Source organism: Aedes albopictus, unplaced genomic scaffold (assembly GCF_035046485.1).
Source record: "Aedes albopictus strain Foshan unplaced genomic scaffold, AalbF5 HiC_scaffold_500, whole genome shotgun sequence".
NCBI lineage: Eukaryota > Metazoa > Arthropoda > Insecta > Diptera > Culicidae > Aedes > Aedes albopictus.
Genome location: NW_026917311.1, coordinates 1 through 25,000, shown reverse-complemented (window position 1 = coordinate 25,000; position 25,000 = coordinate 1). Strand labels below are relative to the sequence as shown.

The following is a 25,000-nucleotide window of genomic DNA, read 5'->3' as shown; positions in this document are numbered from 1 at the left end:
CGAGCTGCTGCCGCCAGTAGTTCAAATTAAGATTAAAATTGGTTCAAATTATGATTACGATGGTTCAAATTAAGATTAAAATCATTGTTGACGAATAAACGATTTTTTCACTGAAATTCGGTGAAAATACAAACTTTTTACCACTTAACAGAAAGCTTATACCCGTGGCTTTCATGTACATAAGATTTTTCCATAGTAAATTATTTCCATGTGGGAGAAAAAATCACTCAAAATTTGCGCTACTTCGGAAAGCTGCAATTTGGTTCAACTTTTGATTACCTACCCTACATGTAAAAGCCAATTATTACAAGTTCCTAGATAACTTACCGGTGTGGGTCCTATAGTGCCGCTCCAGCATACACTTGCTCGGGCACCACTTGGCACAGACGTCGCAAACGAGTCCCTTGTTGTACTCCGGGTGCTCCGCATAAACATGGTCTTGAAGCAGCTTCGGAGATTTGGATAGCATGTTGCAATGCGGACATTTGAACATCCCGGCCACTTTAGACCGCAACGTGGTCAACGATTCCGTTGGCTTTTTCATGGGCTCAGTGCTGAACTCCATACAGATGATTGATCCATCTTCGGCGCGGACTTCCACCTTGGTGAGATCACGATCTTTTTCCACCTTCATGATGCAATTTTCGCCGACGTTGAATCCCGGCTGTTCGGCCAATTCCGCCTTGACGGCGTTTGTGACCGCTTCAATGTCTTCGTCGGAATCGTCTGTAATGCTGTACAGTTTGCGCTCCTCTTGGTCCAACTCGTCATCCATCATGTCACATTCGGAATCCATTTCAGTTATAACAAAACCAGCCGTATCAGAGGAGCTGGGATGAATAACAGTTGATGCCTCAGATGCATGTTTTGACTGCTTATCCTCGTGCAGAATCGTAATGGCACTTGCACTGTCATCAATTACATCTTCCTCCATTGATACGTCTTGATCCATATATTCAATCATTTGTTCCTCCTGTTTAGTTGCTTTTCTGTTCATCTTTTCTTGAATATTAGGCTTTACATCGAATGTACTATCTGCCACATTCTCATCGGGTTGCTCGTCTTCAACCGTTTCATATTCAATATCCGCTAATTCGCTCGGATTTTCAGCACAATCGTTTTCTGGCTGTTCCGTCAAGTCTTCCTGCAACTGAGCTGTGCCATCATCAGGAACAATGGATATAATTTCCGGTTCTAAGTTACAGGATTCCACTGCAGTATCCACCATATTACGACGCCTGTCCTGAATGTACTGTTGAACAGCTTCATCCCGAAATGACTTCCTTTCTGCTTCCAACTCGAGTTTCAGCTTCTCGTGGTGAGCTATAATTTCTACATCTAACTCCATCTTCCGCTGTCGTTTCTTTTCCTCATCAATGACACCAATGTACTGTAAGCTAGGCCCAAATTCATCATCATCGTCATCCAAGTCCTCCAGCACGGTGCTATTCTTCCCGGCCAGCAGCAGTTTTACGTGACGCCTCAACCGGGAATCGTTTTCTCTACATTTGCTCCGAAAAATGTATGTCTTCTCCAACTGGTACCGACATGGTGCGCATATCTTTTTCGGCAAATTATCCATTTTATGCACCTAGCCAAACACAAATTTTCCATTAATTCATCAAATTAATCAACATACCCAGTACTTACCTCCAGCGAAACGCAAGCCATAATCCGGAGCACCAAGGAACTGTCGTCATTGTTTTCGAAAATTTCCTCCAGTGATTCGGTATTTTTCAAGCACAGCCGGCACATCCGGTCCAGCTCCGGCGGAAGACTCATTCCAGGCTGCAAATGGTGTACTTTATACTTCAATTCTAAACAATTTATTGCTGTTTTTAAACTTTTAGCGTTGTTTTCAAACAATTTTCACACAAAACACTGCCGAAAGACTTCGAAAAAGAAGTTTTCTGTTTATCCCCCCCCCCTTGACGTTTCTCTGCTGCGGCGTTATTCGCGTTACATCAGTGGAACACACTGCCAGGCTTGAAAACTTAACGAAGAAAATTGTAACGCTGGAAAAACGCAGCTAGGACGCGGAAGGGTTAACCGTAACGTCACTGCAAACGACAACAAAAATTGCGACAAGCGAAAAAATGTCGGCGTGGTGATTTCGCGACTAGCAGTTTTTTCCATTTTTTACTGAAAAGTGTAGCAAAATTCGACGAAAAAATGTCTATATCGGCTAATATAAGTGTGGAAGCACCGATCGAAAGTCAAATTCAGGAGATTGCCTACGATGGGACGGAGATTTACCAGTTGTAAGTTGTGGATTTTTTCTTCTGTTTTGCCTCGCAAGATCCGATTTTTAATGATGGGTAATTTTATGTCGTAGGGCACCGACTCTGTCGGAGCATTTGGCTAAGTGTGCGGCCAAGATCGATTTTAGCAAAACGGTGAACGATTTGGATCTGGTGAAGCAAAGCATCAAAAAAGAGGACGAGAAAAAGGACGACGAGTCGAAGGATGCTGCGGCGCACTTCCAGTCCAGTCTATGGCCGTGGGATTCCGTAAGGAATAAGCTGAAGGATGCCTTTACGGAGGTGTGCGTGCTATCGGATGTATTGGCTATTGCCAAGGAGAAGCGGTTTATGGTGTTGGATCCGATTCCGCAGGAGCCACCGGAAGTGAAGCCGATGGTGCAAGTTTATGCGAGAAAGAAGGCGCTGGCCAGTGCGGCAAATATTTTGCTGACCGGTGCGGAGCGACTGAAGACGGCTCACTCGGATCAGGGCGGAAACAGGAGTGCACCAGATTTTCACATAGAGCTGTTAAGATTAAGGAGAAATTGGCGGTTAAAGAAGGTTTCCAATACGATCATAGGCGATTTGAGTTACCGGACTGCGGGATCTAAGTTTATGCATCCGGGAATGTTCGAAGTTACCAAGGCGGAAGATGAGGATACTGGCGAAGAAAGTGGTGCGGCAGCACCTGGAACAGTGGCAACTGCTGGGGCTGCTCCGGAACCGAAACTAACTTCGCTAAAGGTCAACGTTCCGACGGAACTGCAAGGAGTAGCCTTCATCAAGGTTATCACCCAAAAGGACCAAGGAGACCTTTGCACAGCCACATTAAACATGATGGGATCGACACAATTATTCCCACAAGTTGGCGAGTGGCAGAAGACACTTGATTTTGCTCAAAATGTTCTCTTCTGTAAGGAACTGTTCAATCAGCTCGCCAGAGAGGCTGTTCAGTTGCAGGCCCCGATCCCGCACGTCGTTGTTGGTAATCAGATCCGGGCCACATTGCTTCCGGGCATTCAACTGGTAATCTCGCTGTGTCATTCGACCTCGTCGGACTCGAACAACAGCTCCGAACCTATCAAGGATCATGATCACGTGCTGGAGCATTCGCTGCATCAGCTGTTACGGGAGTTCCATCATAAAAACACTCACCATCCCTTTCCACATCCGGCCAGTGCTCCGCTGGGCCCGAGCAAGAAGCGCATGCTAGCTGGTCCTTCTGCCTTCGATCGGTACGAACTTTTAGAAATGACTAAATCTCAAACACTTCTAGAGCAAATCATTGCCCAAGCGCAGCACATTTTCACCCGACGTCGAGCTCAGTACGTCCTGGACACTTTAGCTCGAGAAGTGAAAGATCCCCAGATAACGTCCCACTGGAATGCCATGAACAGCCCTACGATGTCGTGCGTCAAAATCAACATAACTTCCCACGGCTATGACGCCAACTTACGGACATCACTCGTCATTCACGTAAAAGAGCGCTCCCTCAAATGCATCTGTCGGGATGGCCGCATCATGCACATGTCCTACGAGATGCAGGAACTCCGGGATCTAATCCTCTACCAGATCAGCCAGCATCAAATCGTTTGCCTCCAAAGCCTGGCCAAGTGTATGGCGTGGCAAATCTTGTCCAACAGTAGCCACCTGGGAATCGGATCGGTAGAACCGCTCGGGAATGCCAGCTCGTGCGTGCTGGCGTCGCCCAACAGTGATCGTTTGATTGCGGTGCAGGTACGATGTGATCCCCAGCTGGATGTGAAGGTGTACATCGCTCAAAGCCCCGCCAAGGACTTCTTCCCCGGATCGCTGGTGCAGGAACGCCACTGGGAACATCTGGGAGGGCACTTCAAGGAGGTAAGTCTGGTTTTTATTGTGCATTTTCAGAAACTATTGTTTCTAGATCAGGGATTGTCAAACTGCTCCAACTCGAGACTCATTTTTAATGCTTACTGTTATCCGGCAAAGTTTGGCACGGTAAAGGCAGCACATTCGCGCAATACAGTTCCCATTGAGATCACTAGCCTCTGCCCACCAACTCCTATCTTCGCGTGGCACCGGCCGGGCTGCGAGCAACCTTAGGGAAGATCGAGTAACCAACGCCGGTGGGAACTTTGATCATAGGCTAACAGGGAAGGGAGGAGGGTTTGCTTCTGCAAACTTGAGCATCTGTTCTCCTGAGCTTAACTATGCAGTATCATCTGATGTGCGTAGGAGTCGTTTCCATTTGCCTCGGTCCATGGCTGTGCGTCTCCAATTCCGCATTCTGCGAAGTGTCCGCCAATCGTTCTCCACTTGATCTACCCAACTAGCTCGGTGTGCACCATGTCTTCTTGTACCGGTCAGATGGCTTATTTTAATCGGGTTGCTATCCGACATCATGATGACGTGACCCACCCACCGTAGCCTCCCGATTTTCGCGGTGTGGACGATGGTTGGTTCATGGTGGTTCATTCGCCTTCTTCAAGTCCCGTCTTCCATCTGCACCCCGCCGTAGATGGTACGCAACATTTTCTTTTCGAAAACTCCAAAAGCGCGTTGGTACTCTGCACGTAGGGTCCAAGAAGTTTCGTGCCCATAGAGAACTACCGGTCTAATCAGCGTTTTGTAGATAGTTAATTTCGTGTGACGGCGAACTTCGTTCGATCGTAGGGTTTTGCGAAGTCTAAAGTAAGCTCGATTTCCTGCCACAATGCGTCTCTGAATTTCTCTGCTGCTGTTGTTATCGACGGTCACCAGTAAAACCAAGTACACGAATTCTTCAACCGCCTCGATTTCATCACCGTCGATAGGAATTCGGCGTGGCGGGCGAGGTAATTCTTCCCTAGAGCCCTTTGCCATTCCTGCATAGGTGCGTTTAGATTATACACCTATAAAAACGCTAAAAATAGAACAAAAACAAACTACACCAATAGACCTAACACAAACAGTAAATTGTAAGTAGGTACACTTTGAAAATATTGCACACTAATGACACCATAATCTTTATAAATTATCCATAACAAACTCAACCAATACTGACATTTCAACGTTTAACAAAACTGACGAGACGAAAAAACGATACAAATTGGTAAGGAATTAGACACTAATAACAAGCAAATAGTAAATAATCTACATTTTAGAGTCCTTGAAGAAGCTTCCATACGAAGCGAAATGTTGGATTAAAATTTAATCATCGTTTTCAATCCATTTGATGACTGAATCGCCAACTTATTAAAACCTGAAAGTTTGAAATAGAATACAATCGATAAATCAGAATGTTGATATAAGAAAGGAACAGACTTTTGGTATACTTGATAAGAAAGTTTTGTTTTCAATTTATATGCGTTTTTTTTCATGAAAATTTCAATTAAAATCAAGAAGTTCAAGATGCATCTCAAAACTCTTTTCGGATAAAAGTCATCACACATTGTTTGAAGATATTTCAGATAAGCTTCCTGGAGGAATCCCAAATATTGTGTATTACTAGGAGCTATTTTAAAATGTTTTCACAAATTCAGCGTTGAATTTCTTAAAAACAGAGTAATGACTGCATGTCTGCATATCTACTTATTTGACAATAAAAAAAATCTTCAATAGCAAGCTTGTGAATTCGCATCATTGGATTTTCTTAATTTTCAATTACTGAGCAAAACTGACTACATTTGAAATTACACCAATATATTCCTGAGTTATATGTACTTTTTGCATTAAAGATATTTAGTGATGTACCGAATAGAACTATTCGGCCTTCGGCCGAATACCGAATATTTTAAATTTTATTATTCGGCGAAACAAATATTCGGCCGAATAGTCGGTCAGATATTGGGCCGATATTCTTGCCTTATTCTCGTGAAATTATTATAGAAAGCAGCTTCGTTTTCAAGAAAGTTCAATTTGAAAGCCACCTTCTTCACAAACGTTTTTACATCACAGAAAATACTATGTTTTTGCCAATATATGCTCCGAAAATCCGCTTTACAATTTATTGAATTCTTAATTTGGCGTGTTGTTGCTATGTTTAGTCATTATTCGGCCTATTCGGTATATTCGGCCTAATAATACATTTAATATTCGGCTAAACGAATATTCGGCAAAATCGAAAATAAGCTGATATTCGACTCGAATATTCGGCCGGCCGAATATTCGGTACATCACTATATTTTTGTAATAGTTTTTCAATCTCCCACCAGTCTTATTTGAGTACTTGTGACCAAACATCTCGGGTGTTGAAGAACCCCTTTTTAGAATACTAGTAAACATCTAATTGAGGATAACAAGTGTTCGTAAATGTTCACAGTCCGTTCTGTTTTGCTCGATTTTGTTGAAGAATATGCATAGCACAAACATGATTTCAAAATGTATGTATTGTTTTACATGCAATATTGCAGTTTCTTTTTCAAATGCAGACAATCAACTAATATCTACTTGTTTCAATAGTGGAAGTGGCGATTCCCTGACCTCAAATCTACATGTTCTATGAGTAATTATTTTGAAATATTATGAACAAATGAGCTTGTAATGGGTATAGGATGATGTAAAATAATGATATCCATTATTTCCGTTTTATTTTTGATCATAAATTCACAAGATTTGCTGATTTCTAAATCGTAGAACAGATATCGTAGAATCGTAGTGAGGTTACGAGACGCCACTGAGTGGAACTATTGATAAAAACAATCAAAAATCTATTGATCTACAACAAAAAAGTTTTTCATTGATTTCGAAAAATTTAGTCAATTTGCAAAAAAAACTTTTGTTCAAGCACTTTTTTGGAAATGCTTTTTTGACATAGAAATAGTCGTTCAAAGTCGTGGGAAAGAAAGGATTAAATTGCAATAGGGTGAAGTACTAGAATTGAAGTAATGAGCTGAATTTTTGTATGGTGAGAAGGTCAATTCTCGTTTATGCATTGAAATGGGACAAATAGCGTGGGTATTATGATTCCTTGCCTGACTTGACGCTGTTTGAGCAAAACTTCGGACAACTGTGACATTCCTCCAGTGTGTTGTTTAAGTTGCAAGAAATGGAGAAAACAGCAACACGGTTACCCAAAGTTTTGCTCAAACAGCATCAAATTAGACAAGGAACCATAATACCCACGTTTTTTTCCATTTCAATGCAGAAACGGACAATTCCCTGAACTTGGACTATATCTTCCAGGAAGCTTTGATGTTTGGCATGTAGCCGATGTGCTTTGCAGTAATGATCGGAACTGCTAAATGTATAAGCAATGGTAAACAGTTCTGTAAAAATCAGATCTTCAAGTCATCTGATATAGTTATACTGATCATGCTGCTGCATAGTATCACAGAGAACAGACATCCAGGCTAGAACAAATTTCATTCGGAAGGTTGTGTAAGGATTTGAATCTTTACTTGAGTAAGGATGCAAACCAATACACGATGACAACACTAACGCCACCAAACACCATATTGCCACAGTCAGTGGTGGATTGAAACATTTCAAGTGGTGAATTAAATTAGTATGGGAAATTAACCGATTGCAGCGCCACGCTATTGCCACTTGTGTTGCCGATTTCAAATGGCCGTTAAATTCCTTACACAGTTTCGGAACTGGACTTGGACGTCTGTTCTCTGTGATAGTATATCGAACATTTGTCGAAGTCATTTATGTGCCGGGAAAATGCCGTCAAAGTACCATTCACCGTGGATCTAAGAGTATTCGGGGAAAATAGGGGTCGTCATTTGACAACAGTCTTATAAACATTGTTGGTGCCGCTTTTAATTGCAGGCAGCTGTCACCTGAATACTACCACAGGAAAAAAGTGAGCCAACATCTCTGAACCCCACTGCGTGCTGAACCCCAAACAAATATCGTTTCAGGACCAACAATTGAAAAAGGCAAAATATTTTTCCCAACAAAATATATAATTTTCCAAAATACTAGGGCAATTGTAACAAAAAGTTATTTTGTTAGTTGATATATAGTACTCTAAATAAAAATGTGTGTGAATTAGCTCGTAATTAGGGTCCTGAAGAAGAGGTAAAAAATGTTACTCGTAAATCACGCTCAAATCAAATGTTTGCCCTGAAACTGATGCTGACTTAAAAACATGGACGAATCGCAACCGGCTGTTTAATTGCCTTCATTATAGGCTAAAATTAAAGCAATATCCACCACAGAAGTAGAAAATTTTTCACAAAATTTGGTGATGTAGTACAATTAGTAGAGGGTAGTAAGGTCACCTGATTCCGTGGTAGGTTACCATTCACCGCGTATGAAAAATTTTATTCTATTTTGTTTAAAAATGATCAAAACAACCCAGCCAATGGAATTTTCTTCGTTCAAATTCATTTCAAGTAATAACTTGCAAGATTTTATTATAAAAACGAATGTTCAAATTTTAATTTTTTTCTAGATATATGGGACAATATGGGGCACGGTTAATGGAGACAATTGATTTTTAGGGTACCCATTTACCGTGCCTTTGTGTTTCAATTAAAAAGTACGAGTAATCGTACTTTCTTGTTAAACTTACTTCGGTAATGCAAAATACATACCTAATATGTGATTTTTGTTGCTTCTTAGTGGAATAAAAACGTTAGTACATTTAGTTTATCGCTTAAATGGTCGGCGTTAAGTCAGAGGGGACCAAGTAACAAAATTGACGAAAATTAGATTTTTAGGGCATTTGATTAAGAATTACTTAAGCTACTTGGAACATTCACCCAATTTTCTTAATGTTACAATTAATGAGAGTTAAAGCACAATTTTTTTTCATTTAACCGCAAAAATCGATAATAGTGTGCAGTCAGAGTGGACCATATGCTTGATGTCAAGAGAGTTGAAAAAATATGTATTGGTGAAAATCCAATAAATAAAATAGTTTATCATCAAAATGTGATACGTTTGCAAATCGCATGACTCCCTAACGCATTTGCTGATGATTTTTTATCAAGGAAGCACGTGGAATTCCATTTTATTAAGGTGAATATCGTATTTTACAGATCATCGTGTTGAAGCATATTGCGGCATTTCGCGTGCAGACAGAGTGGACCATGTGTCTCTAAGAGAAATGGTTGAAATTACCTTATTCTTCGTTATCCTTTCCAAATCAAAATATGTTTGTTTAGTAGCTGCTGGGCATCATATTGAAATGTACCAATACCCGTTTCAGGAAAAAATTGATTTTACCGATTATTTAAGAATTGTGTACTTGGTTCACTCGGTCTGAACGAATTTTTGAAAAATGCCAGTCCTCTGAATAAATTATAATGAACTGTGAAACTACAATGTTTCAAAAACGTACCGAACTATGAAAATACATTCAAAAGTTGTTAGCTATTAAATGTTCAAGTTAGGAATTCCTTAATAGCTCATTAATTGACTACCCTTCATGTGATATTGAACTGTTGTACTTGGTCCACTCTGACTGAACATAAAAATTGAAAATGATAATCAACAGTGTTGTAACAAAAATATTCAATTTCAAACTTCCTGCTCACATTATACACTACTCCTATTAACTGTTGTCCTACTTGTGCATTATTTTTTCATCAAATATGTAAAAACTTGAGTGTGAACGGTAGATGGTTGAAGATTTTCCAAAGGGTTCAGTCAGAGTGGACTAAGTACAATCAATTACTTAGCAATTTCTCGGTTTCAAGCTTTAATTTATGTTTTTTCGCGATCAATACAGAGCGATGCTGTGATGAATAGTTATTGAACTTTATGGCAAAAATTCAAGAACATTTGTTGAAAAACTCAAAACTTATAGAGTTGCAAACTTTGAAGTTGTTTTTCTAGAAATTAAGTAAAAGACACATGGTCCTCTCTGACTTAACGCCGACCAAATGACCTTAGCGCAGTTTTCGTTTTTTCACTATGAATGCAGTGAACGAGCAGTTACCCGCTTCATGTGAACACGCTTTAGTGTCAAAATGATACTTTTAAATGTTTCTAATGAGCGTTTTGACATGGTAACAATACATTAGTGTTGTATTGGTGAAATTGAAGGGAAATTGTCATATCATTCAATCGTAATATGGAAATAATGGAAAAATATTCGAAGACACACGGTGAATGGCGCCTTGACGGTATAATTCCAAGTTAGTGAGAATATTACAAACTGAGGGAGGGTAATATTCTGTAATATTCTCCGAGGCTTTAGAAATCCAACAGGGTGCGCCCCCCGGGTTGCGGATAGGGGGAAAAGGGAGATTTTTATCATTTGTATTGCAGTTAGCCAATGTGATATTATCTCCTATGGTGTTGTAGTGCGCCAAAATGATCTCATTCTATGGGAATTCAAACTTTATAGTGTTTTGTATATTAATTATTGTATATTAATTTTCTAAGCTTGACAAGGTTTTGAAGACAAACATGAGATGAGAGAATTGCCTAATAGGAAAGTCACATAGGCAAAGCTTTTACATTGGCAAATGCTATCCATCGGGTTATGTCTAGCATTTAATATGTATAGAAATGACTGATTCTAACCTAGTAGAGAAACTACAAGACCACGCGGACAATTCGATTAAAGGCTCAATTGGGAATAATATATTTTCCAGAACTGAAGGGACATTTTTTTCCGGGGTAACTGGCGAGTTGGAGAGAGTAGGAGTGTCCGTCTGTTATAATTGTCAAAATAAACAATCGGACGCTTTTTCTTTCTTTGACTTGCTTGGCATTTTGTGGAGTATTGTTTTTTGGTTTTGGAAGGTATGCGATTCACTATTGTGCCTTAAAATTATTTTGCATCTGAATATGTAGCATTGATATTGTCAAGTCTGTACCAACACCCTAATCCCACACCAAAATACCCTTTTCCTATCGCATGGCGTTTATGTGGTCAGCAAAGACTATTCTGCCATTACCCCTCCTTATCATCGGCTTTGGACTGACTTGCGCTCTCATTGCCCCACCAAATCTACAAAATGAAAAAAAAAATGAAAAATAAAATTTCAATGCAGAAACGGAGAATTGATACCTTCTCACCATACAAAAATTCAGCTCATTACTTCAATTCTAGTAGTGTATGTGTGCCATCAGTAATCTCACGCTCCCATATTTATCCTATTCGAAAACAAGCGATTACGGTATCGATTGATTCCGTTCTTTTTGTTTTCATGGGTGCTCACTTCTAACAAAAAATACAAAAAAAGAAACAAAAAACAACGCTTCAATCCTTTTTTTTTCGTAGGATGAAAATGCGAGCCTCGTGCTTAATAACGGAACCAATACCCTACTTCACCGATTGTGTCCTATTGCCGAGCAAAATTAATCAAGCTCAGCTGAGTGTGCATGTTTCCTGCAGATTCTTCCATGAAATCGTTAGGGATTTTCCCCAGACATTCCTCCAGGAATCCGTTCAAGACTTCGTTCAATTTCACATTAATAAATACCAAATTTGATCTTTTGAAGAAATGGATCCTCCTTCGTCCTCATTTTGATTTCTTTTAAAATATAGGTACTTTTTTTTCTGTATTGCGACTAATGTTTTTATCAATGCCAAATGCGATCTAGGTAAATATCAAATGATTTTATCTTTGCAGCTACGGTTCGATAAAATGGAAGGCAAAAATTTCCACAACAAGATGGAATTCCTGATGGCAAGCTTGACCAGTCAAACCTAACCACTGGTGTTCAACGGTATTTTCATCCCATCGGAATCGAACGGCAGCCACGTTCCGGATTTGGTGGTGGAACAGCTGTCATTTGATGTACCTAGGCCACCACCGCCGTCGCCGCCGCCACATGGAACAAGGTAAGACCGATATTCAGTATAAGATTCATTCGCAAACATCTCTAATTTACTTCGATAGACATAGGCAAGGGAAATCATAGACCCACTTATAAGAGCAGAGTATTTCTTAATAAATAATCGCAATACATATATGGATGTGCTGGAATGGGGTAGAACCGAAAGAACTTCCAGTAATTCGAAGTTAAGATTTAGATTAGGAATTTAAGAGAAAGTTTTATAAAATTTATTGTTTTATATTCAAATTCTAGCCTGTAAATACTTTCAGTGCTAACTATTATACTTTTCATCATATTCTAATTCAAACAGTAGCTGTTGTATCCGTAACCGGGCCAATTGGTTCTTTTTGTTTGGTAACCTACGTAGAATGGGCGCACAAGATAGCAGAAATCGCTCGTCGGAGTCCATACAACTGGAAGACGACGGTTTGGTGTCCGATTCTCTGATTGTAGATTCCTCCCTAGGAAGAGATACGGAAGGCATTGGAACAGGATTTGCGGCCACCGGTTCTGATGCCTCAACAGGCAATGAAAGAGCAGAATTTGTTATTGGCGGGGGAGTTGGAGAATGAGTAGTTTCCGTCGCAACTGGAATAGGTTCATGGATGGGCGGCTCTAAAAGATCTTCCACCGGACTGGGTTCCCGTATAATACTTGGCCGTAACGCTTCCATAAGATGCTGCGCTTCAGATTGAGTGTCGGTTTGATAGTCCTCGGGTTGTTCCGATATCAGTGAGTCCATTTCTATTTCTTCTACGTGGATTTCGGATCCGTCCGCGTCGGAGAGGGCTTCCTGTTTGATGCCCTCCTCTCTGCTTGCATCCGCAAAAGACGCTTGTCGAGTGGATTCGAAGGCTTCCTGCAGCTCGAGCATCGTGGAATCCAATCGCTCTTCGTACATGAAGCTACCCGTGTGATTGTCCTGCGAATGTAGCGTTTCATTTGGTGTCATCTGTTCCGAGTGATGCATCGCGGGGAACATCTCGTCTTCTTCGCCTTCATCTTCTTCTTCAGTCTCCTCAATTCCTATAACTGCTCCTTCCGGTATTGTATCTGGATCTTGCAACTATCAACACAAAATAGAATAATAAAATATGCTTACAAAAGAAATCAACAATGAACTTTTGTATATGTAATTGCAAGAGTACAGCCGTACAATGCTAAAAAGTTATACAATTGTAATCAGGACGTTCAATTGGGATCTAAATTCTAAAACAAAATCTTTCTGCTTTTTGACTGATTCTTGAATCTTAGGTATTTGTGATTCTGGATTTATGACTACCTACATAGGGTTTTATCTGGTTCCCGAATTAAACAAAAACGTTAGACATGAACATAGAAATAGTTATTTACCATTTGGAAGACCTCCTTCCCATCTTCTGTTACATAGGATACAGTAATCGGTTGTCTGCTCTCCTCAAAGATGTCCATGTCTTCTTCTATCTCGACATATTCCGTGTCTTCGTCGAAATCATCCATTAGCTCGACCGTTCTAGATGTCCCTCTGGTCCTACAAAGTAAAAACTTTAATAAAATCAAATCAAAAACACCTCTTACTCTCTTACCTGTTCCCAATATAGGGCAGAAGAAACTCCAGCAACCGGTAGTGGATCCAAGTCTTCTGCTCTTCCTCGCTCTTATTCCGCACGACCTTCATGAACGCATCCCGCAGACTTCGCCAGCGCTTCTTGCACTCACCTTCGGACAAATTCATCGCCACTGCCACCTCGGCCCAAGCCTCATGTCTGGTGCTGAACTTCTTGTAATCCTTCAGGTGCGTGTTGTACAGAATCGGGCGCTTCTTGATTTCGTTGACAAACATTTCCTCGTTGACCTTAACGAACTGGCGCTTTCCCCCGGCGCTCATTTGCGTGTAAGCCGCGGCACTCAGCACCAGAGGGGGCGGCGATGAACAGTCCTTGCGCGGAAAGTTCACATAGTGAAGCTGCGATTGCTTTGGGTTCGATTTCGATTGACCCGTTTTGATTATTTGGAACATGGCTTGACTGAGGCACGGGACGGGTCCGGGTCCCGGGAATCCCCGATACCCGCGCCGATACAAAAAAACAAAGATCCGGATCAAAACAAACGATACATCAAAAACACAGAGAAACGCTGAAATTTGGACAAACTTTTAAAACAAACGAGAAACGCGCAAGAAAATCGCAAATTCTGCTCACTGTTTACAAACTTGTGCGATTCATCAAGATGCGTTTCCCAAGCCGCACGTTCTTCGAACTGACGAATTGTCAAAAACTGAACGAATGTTAGCGTTATGCTTTTGGTACTCAAAACGTTACTGTCGTTACTTATAAAAATGCCCATGATTAGACACTGAAAGAAAATCTCTTGGGAAATCTCATCATCAGTGAAAAATGATAAAGGGTAACTCCTTTGCTAACTCAGATAATTTGGACATAACGTATACATTTTGAATATTGAAATATTGTATTGACGATCTTGCGCCAAATACGACGCACAGGCAAATAAAATTGTCCCATCACAAAATATGCACACCGGTTTCAGCATACATTGGTTGATGTCGCCGCTACAGTTTTCCAGTAACGGAGCGTTATTTTGGGGTGGTGTTTCGACTAATCGGTTTGTTTATGAACTGTTTCCTTTGTTGTTGGATGTGTGAGCATTGTGTTGTCAAAGATTGAACATTTGCACGATCGTCGCGAAATCCTTGCAAAGCTCAATACGTGCACGGAGAAGAAATCTCGGGCAAAGTGGTGTTTGTGATATGATAATTTTGAAGTAGTAGTCGTGTCATGTCAACTTCGGCAAGCCGAAATCGCACGAAGTTGCCGAAGGTGACGTCACGTTCCAGAAGCTGCGAACAAATTTTCTGGCGAACGTGACGTCGCCGCGATCAGTTGATCGGTTTGTTTACATATTTTTATCGACAATAATACAGGCAAACCCGGACCTGTGAATAATTGACATCGTACTTGTCCTATCTTTTTGCACGGTACGTGCGAAGTGGAAATTAGCCATTAAGCTAAGTTTCGTGTTGCCAAGTAGAGCGCTCAAGTAAAATTCCATCTTTTTCCGCAAGTAATTTTGATCTGATCCAGTATGGGGAGAAACGTTACTTTTCCTTACGGAATAATAAGCTATTTTACGAGACGTTCTACCAGTGGGCCGCTCATTGTTATTGTTTACATTTGGTGTTTTTGTTTTTGCGAAAAGTTTATGTGAAATTACACATTGATCCAATCGTCCTTCCCACACATATATTTTATAACCCAAAATATAACTAACATGGTTATTATTTATTCTTTTGATTAGTTTCACAAATCATTGTTATGTGTGATCACCCATAGCAAAAAAATATGTGTGTACACACATAATAACAATGTATAGAGAAACTGTGTTTGCATCACCCGCATAACCGGGAACCTTACTAGTACTGTCCACCATACTGTTCGCAACCATTTTCTACAGTATCTGAATAGTATGGTATAACATCTGAAGTAACAATAAACCAACAGTGCCATAAACGGTTTCAACAGTGTGGTAGATGGTTTCCGAGCAAATAACAGTATGGGGAATAGGCGGTTAAGTTATGTTACAATAAAAAATCGCCCATTTTCTCGAACAAAATTTTCCGTTTACAGTTTGACAGAAGGTCAATATACTATCCATTTTTTGCTCAGTTCACTGTTTAGCAAACAGTTCTAGAACTGTTGACCTATAAAATCGGAATAAAAATAGACAGTTTGTGTGATAATTACTTTATATTGCAATATAGTTCCAAAGGCTTATGGTATACAGTTCTCATACAGTTGTAATAGCAATACATCGTACGGTTCTGTTACGTTTGTAATATTTTTTGGGAATTAAAACACTAATATTGCGCATTTAATTACATTTTATTCACTGTTTAACTATCTGATTTTCGGCGTGATGATGCTATAGAAGGACGTTGCAGGTTATCCCCCAGGGGAGTTCGGTTCAGTAATGGTTGATGATCAGAATGGTCGGCAGGGCAAAACCGAGCCAAAAGCCGGTACCGGCGTCGCCGTGAGTTTCTGCACCGATGTCTCTCGATAAGTCTTCATCGCTTGAAGGCATCATGAATATCTGGAAATGTTCATGGATTATCAGTAAAATAAGGAGAACTGAGGAAGTAAATATTACCTGAACTTGTGATATCCTTTCGAACGCCACCGTCTAAATCCGGAGTCGTTTCCACCTATGACACCTATGAGGATTTGGCAACGAATAATAGCGACTGATCTGACTCGGTCGCATTTCCAGCAATCTACAGGCAACACTTTTCGCCTTCTTGATGGTTGGTAGGAAGCGTGCAGAACTTGGCTTCTGCTAGCCTGGCAAATCATTTGCAACTCTACAACTTTTGGGAGCTATGAAGATGCCGATCGAGTTTGCGTTGTCCAGTTATTTAACATGCGGTGGGTGATGTTATGACCAACCAACAAGTTCACCCGTTTCACCAGCCCCAGTGGTCACGATCAAAGGGTGGATGTTTTTGAATCCTGAATCGCCAATCGGAGTGCTTCTGCCAGCCGAATCTGCCTTGCAGAAGGAGCTGCCGTGTTGCCTGAACTGCGACTGATTGATTCCGTTATGCAGGTGATCATCGAGATGCGGCAAATAACAATCGGGTTCTAATGCTACACGCGGTTCTGGATCGAAGTAGCTGCAGGGCCAACACTTTTTCGGTCACTCTCGTAAATTCCGGACTTCTTACTCCAAAAATAAACAGAACAACTAAAAAAATAAACGAAACTGCCAAAATTTTTGTTTCATGTTTTGCACACAAATACCAATGCGTGCAACCATTTGCCAAATTGTTCAAAAATTGTTATGTATAGTAGTAAACGCGTGTATAAGTGAAAAGCGTAAGCAAGCCAATCGACTGTTTGTCAAAAGGTGCTGCTGTTTTTCAACAATACATGACGGGTTTTTGTGTCCATATAATTTAACATTGATTGAACTGTACAATATAATGTAACAGTTTGGTATGAATTGCTTAAACCATGTTTTATAATACAAAGCGTCAGGTTTTGTTTTGTTCAACATGAAAGCAACAGTCTGTGATATGTCAACACTAACAGTAAGAAGAATTTTACTGTTTGGAATCCAAGACAAACTGTACATTTTTCTATGCGGGTTTTCTGCAGTGTCTGTGTCAGCCGTCGGCCAAGCCGCCGGCGATGCCCGAAGTGAAAAGATGGCGACAGAAACACGTTTACAAAATAATGTGCTGCGGAAGTTGCACTTCGTAGTGGCGTTATTTCTTCTTAAATCTTCGAAGTCCTATTCTCTGGAGCATGGAATAGTTGTCCCTTGAGTTGTCCTCAATCGCATAAATTTGAAAAGTCTTTGGAAACTCGAGAATTCTCAGGAGCACAACTTTAAAACATCATCCGAAACCTGGTTCGGAACTGCAAAGTTGATCGATTGGTCACTCATCGACCTACTTTTTAGAGCAATACGATGTTTGAATATTTCCAAATAAGCTGATTGCTGTGTTTTAAAATCATGTTAACAGCTTTTTGGATCAAACTTGTAACATTAATTCCTGATAAAGTTATATTCTCTAATATAAAAACCATTTGAGTGCATCTATTAAATGTATAAGTAATGTTATCCAGCTTTTTACGCTACGTTGAGGAGTGATTCGTTTTTGACGGATGTTGCCGACAGCCTTTGCAGCATCATAGTAGCTGAAAATTTCAGTTCACTGCTTTCGAACTGTCTAAAATTTTCACCTAGTATGTTGCCATTGTAACCATTGTTATCGTTGCAAGATATGCCACTGTTTTCGTATTTTTTGTTATTTGAAACTTTTAATGTTTTTTTTTTCTTTGTAGGTTTCCGGTGTTACATTTCGATGCTTTAAATAACCAAGCCAACAATTCAATCTAACGATTCTGTAATTTCTGAGGAACCTTGGGACGTTGAAAATTAATATCGTAAGACAATCAATGTCATTCAGTTTTATAATGGCTGCGCCGCCGCACGCCATATGGCCATGTCCCCACATCTCTTATTTTCATAAGTAGGGAAAGTTGATATTGACCTCACGGATAAAACCCAAAGCTTCCTTACACGCGACAAACGATTTTTATTCAAATCCATACGTGAAACATCTCGGGTGAAACATTACGTCGGTCGTATTGCGCTGGACAGCGGATCTGATCCTTTATTCCAACTCGCGGTTCAGGAGAAAAAAAAAAGATTTATCGTGTCGTTAATAAAAAGTGATCATTCTCCATCATAACCACTCCAATAACATGACGCATGTAAAATAATGTTTCCAAATTTATTGTGTGCCTCATTTAGCATGGTCCACTGCACGAATTTATGCTGGCCTGCTTACTCTCACAGGAAATTTGACGTTTGAGCGGTGCCGACACCTCTCAAACGTCAAATTTTGGGTGAGAGTAAGCAGGCCAGTATGAATTCGTGCGTAAAATTTTCATATTCAAATCATTCTTCTCGCAACTTGACCGTTACAAAACAACATGATTGATCAAATCAATGCATCAAATTCAGATTTTTTTCGACTGGAAACCTCAGGCATTGAAAAAAAAACTAGGACGAGTTAGGTTATCAAAAAACTGCAACATTTGTTCTAAAAAATATAGGGAAAGTTTACACTGCTGAGCGGGTTGGGTTTAAGTGGATTGATGAAGTTACAGTCCCAAAATAATTTGGTGGGTATATTTCGACGTCAACTCGTTATTTCCTTTCTCTGCCAATTCTATCTCAGGTGTTGCGGTTTTACATGTACAGGCGGCCATCACAAATCTAAAATTAAAGGAAAAGGTTTTATTGATTTCATACAGAAACGCTAACAAACATCCTGGATGAAAAATTTGGACATTTTGCCGAAGTTGAACTGAAATTTCCGGCTACTCTGATGAGCTCTGATGCTGCAAGGGCTGGCGGCAAGAATTGTCAAAGTTGAATCACCCCTCATCATATCGTAAAAAGCTGGATTGATTTTATTTGTTATTTTAAACTGTTTTTATGTGTGATCTCGCAACAAAACGATAAATACCAAAAAATAATTCGTTATGTGTGCCACCCATAATCATCATTTGTCCACACAAATTGCAAAAATTTATGTGTGCAAAACATAAAATAATTGTTTGCAGTTTTTGCAGTGTATCAATCCCCCGAGCTGCATGATGTCACTAGCAGATGAAAAAAACATCCCCACGGTCTACGGATATAGTGGGCGAATTGACGCATTTTTGCAGATAAATGAACCTCGTTTATTGGATGGGCCTGTATCACATGTTATGCTATCGAAAATGTAAATAAATCGGCCCACCGGTTGGACTTCAAAACTGGTAATGGTAAATGTGGTAGTTTAGCAGACCGCTGAGTAGGCGGTGTATTTAGAAAGATCATTATTACTCGAACTGTCAAGACAGAAACACCACATTGGCGACATATGCACAGTCTGATCCCGACGGATAATATCTACTCGGGTCAGACAAAAGAGGATTAAAATGCTCCACCGGCGGATGAAAATCTGGCCGGTGCAAGTAAAAAAAAAAGCTCACCTCAGAAGGAAGGGGGCTGCCGTAGCGACAGATACGATCTGTCGGGTCCGGCGGAAGCTTGCTTTCGAAGGGAGCTGGATGCTGAAGGGCATTCGATCCATCGGGTCCAGCAAAAAGAATGCTTACCTGGTGAGGGAAGCAACCGAAGCGACAGTTTCGAACTGTCGGGTCCGGTAGTTGAAAAAAAAGCTCGCCTTTCGAAGGGAGCTGCTGAAGCGACGGATTCGATCCGTTGGGTCCAGCGAGAAAATGCTCACCTATGAGGAAGCAACCGAAGCGGCAGTTTCGAACTGTCGGGTCCGGTGGTTGGAAAAAAAGAAGCTCGCCTTTCGAAGGGGGCTGCTGAAGCGACGGACTCGATCCGTTGGGTCCAGCGAAGTAATGCTCGCCTAGGAGGGAGCAACCGTAGCGGCAGATACGATCTGTCGGGTCCGGTGGTTGTAATATAATCCATCTGCCGGGTTTGAAACATAGTCAAAATGTCAGCAAAAGACGTTGAAACTGCAGAAGATAGAAAAAAATTACACGCGAAGCAAAATGACGTCGGTCTAGTGCAGTGTACCATCAGAGTTAAGACTGCCGTAGAAGCCAAAATGGTCGGAACAGCAGCACTCAATGCGGAACCTAATCGAAATAGCACTTCGGGAGAAACCCAACCGAGAGACTCAGTAACCACGGCGCCGACGATGAGTACACGGTGTGTCTGGAAGAACAAATTTATTACAAAAAAATGGGCATCGCTAATTTTTACGCTACGTGAAAGTTGACGCTACCAGCTTTCATTCAATCCCAACATCGAAATATTTCATCGGGGGAACTTTTTCATACAAAAATTGGGTATGTTTGTTAAGTAGAAATAGGGATTAATTTGGAACCGTGCATTTTGTATGGGGAAAAACAGTATTCTGAAAAAGTTGTTCGGGATCCCTCGGTGGATTTTTTTGAGGGACCCTGCAAATGAAAGCTGGAAGCCTCTATTTTTGAATAGCGAAAAATTTGACGATGCCTATTTTTTTGTTATAAACTTTTCCCATACACACGCCGTGAGTAGTGTTAATTTCGTTGCTTCTACCATTAACGGAGTCAACGTATTGGCTATGTCCCCCGGTAGTGGCAGGCGGGGTAGCAGGAAGGTAAGGACGATAACAAACGCAAAACGCGCTGCGCCAAAACTTACAAATGGTCATCCAGTTCACGACTCTTTTCCAAGTCCAAATGGAAGTATGTACAGGTATGTACGATGTAGCCATGCTACGAACTTTAACAAACGTCGCGTTAAAGTATCCTTGAAAAGCTCATCACTAAGTGCTGGTAGCATCACCATGAAAGATCCATCCATCTTGCCCGACCAACCGTCGTTAGTGCCCTCTAACACCAATCGCTTTTTGATGGAACGCCATATACTTCACGTCCTAACTCCCTTAGAGGACAAAGAGGAATTCCTTACCAAGGCATCCAAGTACGAAGACGCGCGCCCGGATCGGTTGGAAGGGCTCAGCAAAAGCCAGCTAATACAGTAAAATTAGCAACTGGAGGCCTGCGCAAGTCAGAGACACTACAACGCCGTCGCATCGCTAACAGATGCGATCTGTTGAGTCCGGCGGAAAATGGGATGAGGAGCTCGCCTGACAAGGGAACTCCTGCATTTCGTTCTCGGTGTTTGACATACAACCACTACTAGAAGAAATCAGTCACAAAATTAACATCTTTCGTTGAAGAAAAAGAGATGTGGTAGTTTAGCAGACCGCTAAGTAGGCGGTGTATTTAGAAAGATCATTATTACTCGAACTGTCAAGACAGAAACACCACAGTAAACATTCAAAAAGCAGCTGATTTGAAACGTCCAAAAATGCCTTAGGGTTCATTCAAATATTACGTAACGCAAAATTTGACAATTTCAGACCCCCTCCCTCCCCCACGTAACATTTTTTGTATGGAAAAATTCGAAATTTTGTATGAAGCGTCACACAGTGCTAGACCCCCTCCCTTCCCCCTTTGCGTTACGTATTTTTTGAACGAGCCCTTATAACGCCGACAAATTATTTTTCCGCAAGGAAAAGTGACAGCTCCATTTGATTTGCACGAGAGGCGTTACGAGTGTAACACACGGAACCGCCAAACTACCCAAAATTAAGTTCTTTTGACGCAATCCCATAGTTCGGCCCAATAAGCCAAATTTGAGTAAATCGATTTAACTCACACTAGGTAAATTGCCTTCACCTCCAGCAAAAACATTTACTTAAGAGTAGGTAAATTCAACCCAAGACCCCCCCCTCATTCAACCCAAATTTGAGTAAACCTCAAGGACCCCCGTTGGGTAGATGTATCTCTGTTTGTTTTTGACAACATCGGTGAGGGAAAGAGGGAAAACAACCTAATTTTGGGTAACTAGTTTATTCGATATACTCAGCTTTGAGTAAAATCGACCCAAAAATTAGGTAGTTTGATTTCTCCGTGCACTTTTTTCCTTACTTGCCATCTGCGAATTGCACAAGTAATTTTGAAGCGGAATCATTACTTGACTATCTTTTTGCACAGTACGTACAAAGTGGAAACTAGCCATAAGGGGTTTAAATTTTATTTGCAAATCTAGCGTGAGGAATTTTTGCAGTGTACCAGTTAAGCGTTACGAAATTTATCGAAAGACAGGCAGTTAGACAAACCGCTGACCAGCGCTGTTTTATTCCGTCTCAATCGTTCGATTGGATCGGACGTACCTAGTTCACTCTCCGCTTCTTTCTGTGGTGATTCATATTCAGTGGAAGGTTTGACTTTGAAGCTCAGTCTGGTCTGAGAAAATTGGAAGCCGACACCGTACGCCATCTTCATTAAATCGCCGCCGCCCATTCTGCATCGACGAAGTTCGCTCGTATTCGACGGTAACCTATTACAGCCACCACAAAACCAATAATTTCAACGTTTTTTCGATCAGAACCGCTTTACGACAGTATTCTTCAGTTCTTTTTCCGTATAGTAGTGAAAATTATTGATTTTTCATTCTCTGCAACGAAACCGTAAAAGTGCTTGTGCGTGCCTTGTTGAACCAAAGAACGACGCCATATTGGATATCTCTAGTGAAGCCAAAAATCTGTGGAAAATTAATCTTCGAGGCAAATTCCAGTCAATTACCAACGCAAAAGTCGCTCTGATTTTCTACGATTCCTACGCTTCGACTAAAACGCAGTTAAAATGGATTTTCTTTACATAATCGGCGATTTGACCTTATTTAGTGATGCTTCTTCGTTGGCGTCGTTTTGAGCTTCTTCATACATAGGAGAAAATAAAAAGCAATCCTTTCGGCTCCCAGTGAATCATAGCGTGTAAAAGATTAATTTCATACCGTCATCGGCTAAAATAGTTTTCTTTGCTGCTAACCCAGCACCCCTTCGGACAAGTGAAAACTGCATCGCCATCTTTGCTACTGCGTCAAACGAAAAATCAATATTTCTCCGAGCGTAACATAGAAGAAGAAACAAGACACGATCACGCAATGCAAGATTTTGTGATCTGGCATGGCTTTACCATGCGAGAGACCACTTTTTGTTGTTTAAGCTAGAAAGTTGTAAAAACTGCATGGATTAATTTACTTTTTTTAAACCTGCCACTAATGTTATTTTTTGGTGTACCTATCCTGGAACACTTTCCTTGTGTATTCTCATCCTATATCATGTGACTCAACAAAAAAAAACTACAATATCATTCCATTTTCGCCATTTTTGTTAGATATTTTATCTTCGGTCTAAATGTATCGTGCTTCAATTCAACATAGTTGTGGCGTTTCTGAGTCCTTTCTTTCGCCTTCAAATGTTATACGATGCATCTTGTAAAAACTGCAACCGGAAAAACAAAAATGCCCAGCATCATCGCGTTTCCCTACTAGCCTGCAATCGAAAATTGATTCACATCTGCGCACTTAACACCATCTGAAAATCCAACAAGAAAAAACAAAATGGCGACTACATCTGATTAGAAAATCCTATTTCATACATCGAAAAGCAACGTTTCCTCATCTACGCTTTCTACTCCGAATCTACGTATCTGTGTAACAACAGCCTTCTACCTACCAACCCTACTATTATGTGCAGTTTTACTCTTCAACTATTTATTTTCGATTGCCACCAAAAATCCTGCTAGCCAGCCACGTTCTACGACACACCAAATGTTTTGTTTGAAATAGCACACACATTTACCAAATCGAATACCAAAAATATGTCTACGACGCATGTGTTAACTGAAGCATCATTGCAAGCAAAAGAGTAGCTATCAAATGCAAACCTCTATAGTACTGTTACTTCGCCGCAAGAGTAGAAGCGCACGAATGATGCTAACAGTAGAAACGATTCAGTTACACATCCATCGAGCCTATGTTCAACACCAACAAAAATCATATACCATATCTACCTGAGTAACTTATTTTGCTACGACCCACTGTTCTGATCAATTCCACAGTAATCGCAATCGACGTTTCCGACGTATATCAACGCATCGTCGACATCTACGCAAGGCACGCACACTCGTCGATTGAACGGTTTGAACAGTAAAAATGAGCGAAGAGAAGGGCACTAGAGTCTACGTCGGCAACCTCACCGATAAAGTGAAGAAGGAAGATCTCGAAGGAGAATTCACCAAGTACGGTAAATTGAACTCTGTTTGGGTAGCTTTCAATCCCCCAGGTTTTGCTTTCATTGAGTTCGAAAACAAAGAGGAAGCCGAATCGGCATGCGACAACCTGAACGGCCAGGATATCCTCGGTTCCAAGCTTCGGGTTGAGATCTCCAAGGGTCGTCGTAATCCACGTGGGGGCCCACGAGGATTCCGTGGTCCACCAGGACGATCCGGCAGCAGCGGTGGTTTCCGTTCCAGCTCTCGGGGTGGTTTCCGCGACGGAGGTGGCTACCGCAATGGTGGCAGCAGTGGAGGTTTCCGTGGTGCAAGCCGTAGCGGAAGCCGCTTCGATAGCTACGGAAGCAGCCGCTCCAGCGGTGGATCTGGTGGCTACAGCCGTGATTCGGGCCGCGATAGCTACAGCAGTGGCTTCGGAAGCGGCTACGGGGGTGGTCGAAGCAGTGGCGGCGGCGGCGGACGGTTCCGATCAAGATCACCAGTTGGCGCTCGCGGTAGATATTAAGTGAATAGCATTTAAGCTGATTGAGCTACTGTCCCACGTTCTATGCGGCGTAACATTTTCTCCACAAAATAAATGCAACGCCATATACAACTTAAACCATGGGTGCAGTTGCCCATGCACGGTCTTATTTATTGTACTGGCAATGATTTAATGTTTTCATTCACTCTATGGCAATAGAGAACTTATTTGGCACTTGCAAATTTCTCACATAAACAGCTGTAGATGAATTAGACTTTACTGATTTATGATTCAATAACTCCTAGAACAATTGTTTAGACAGCATAATCGATGTCGTATTGGAAAGGGAGAATATTTTGAGATTCGCCAAAAAGAAAAGTAAAACTATTTTGTACTGTTTTATATGTGTTTTA

At 41.0% G+C, this 25,000-nt stretch overlaps 4 protein-coding genes and 1 long non-coding RNA gene across 5 annotated transcripts; 2 read left to right on the top strand and 3 right to left on the bottom strand.

Annotated features, from left to right (window-relative positions):
* Positions 1 to 327: 327 nt before the first annotated feature.
* On the bottom strand, positions 328 to 1,946 carry LOC109428064 (zinc finger and SCAN domain-containing protein 12; the record flags this gene model as incomplete). The annotated part of the gene is given in 2 exon segments (XM_062843754.1): positions 328 to 1,591; positions 1,651 to 1,946. Coding segments are annotated over 2 exon segments (1,396 nt in total), but the record flags the coding sequence as incomplete, so codon positions are not given.
* A 109-nt stretch (positions 1,947 to 2,055) lies between these two features.
* Positions 2,056 to 12,084, top strand: LOC109428057 (mediator of RNA polymerase II transcription subunit 17). The gene is made up of 3 exons (XM_029872698.2): positions 2,056 to 2,261; positions 2,336 to 4,103; positions 11,744 to 12,084. The coding sequence occupies exons 1-3, from the start codon at positions 2,173 to 2,175 to the stop codon at positions 11,822 to 11,824; spliced, it is 1,938 nt and encodes a 645-aa protein (XP_029728558.2). The 5' UTR covers positions 2,056 to 2,172; the 3' UTR covers positions 11,825 to 12,084.
* LOC134284676 (uncharacterized) lies at positions 10,482 to 11,358 on the bottom strand. The gene is made up of 2 exons (XR_009995877.1): positions 11,179 to 11,358; positions 10,482 to 11,118 (listed from the first exon to the last, which is right to left on the bottom strand). It is a non-coding gene; the product is annotated as an uncharacterized LOC134284676 (long non-coding RNA).
* A 71-nt stretch (positions 12,085 to 12,155) lies between the features above and the next one.
* LOC109428049 (uncharacterized) lies at positions 12,156 to 14,291 on the bottom strand. The gene is made up of 4 exons (XM_062843755.1): positions 14,132 to 14,291; positions 13,517 to 14,066; positions 13,305 to 13,461; positions 12,156 to 13,017 (listed from the first exon to the last, which is right to left on the bottom strand). The coding sequence occupies exons 1-4, from the start codon at positions 14,274 to 14,276 to the stop codon at positions 12,223 to 12,225; spliced, it is 1,647 nt and encodes a 548-aa protein (XP_062699739.1). The 5' UTR covers positions 14,277 to 14,291; the 3' UTR covers positions 12,156 to 12,222.
* A 7,886-nt stretch (positions 14,292 to 22,177) lies between these two features.
* On the top strand, positions 22,178 to 24,987 carry LOC109428038 (RNA-binding protein Rsf1). The gene is made up of 2 exons (XM_029872697.2): positions 22,178 to 22,380; positions 23,951 to 24,987. Exon 2 carries the CDS (start codon positions 24,045 to 24,047, stop codon positions 24,627 to 24,629), a length of 585 nt encoding a protein of 194 aa, XP_029728557.1. The 5' UTR covers positions 22,178 to 22,380; positions 23,951 to 24,044; the 3' UTR covers positions 24,630 to 24,987.
* The last annotated feature ends 13 nt before the right edge of the window (positions 24,988 to 25,000 follow it).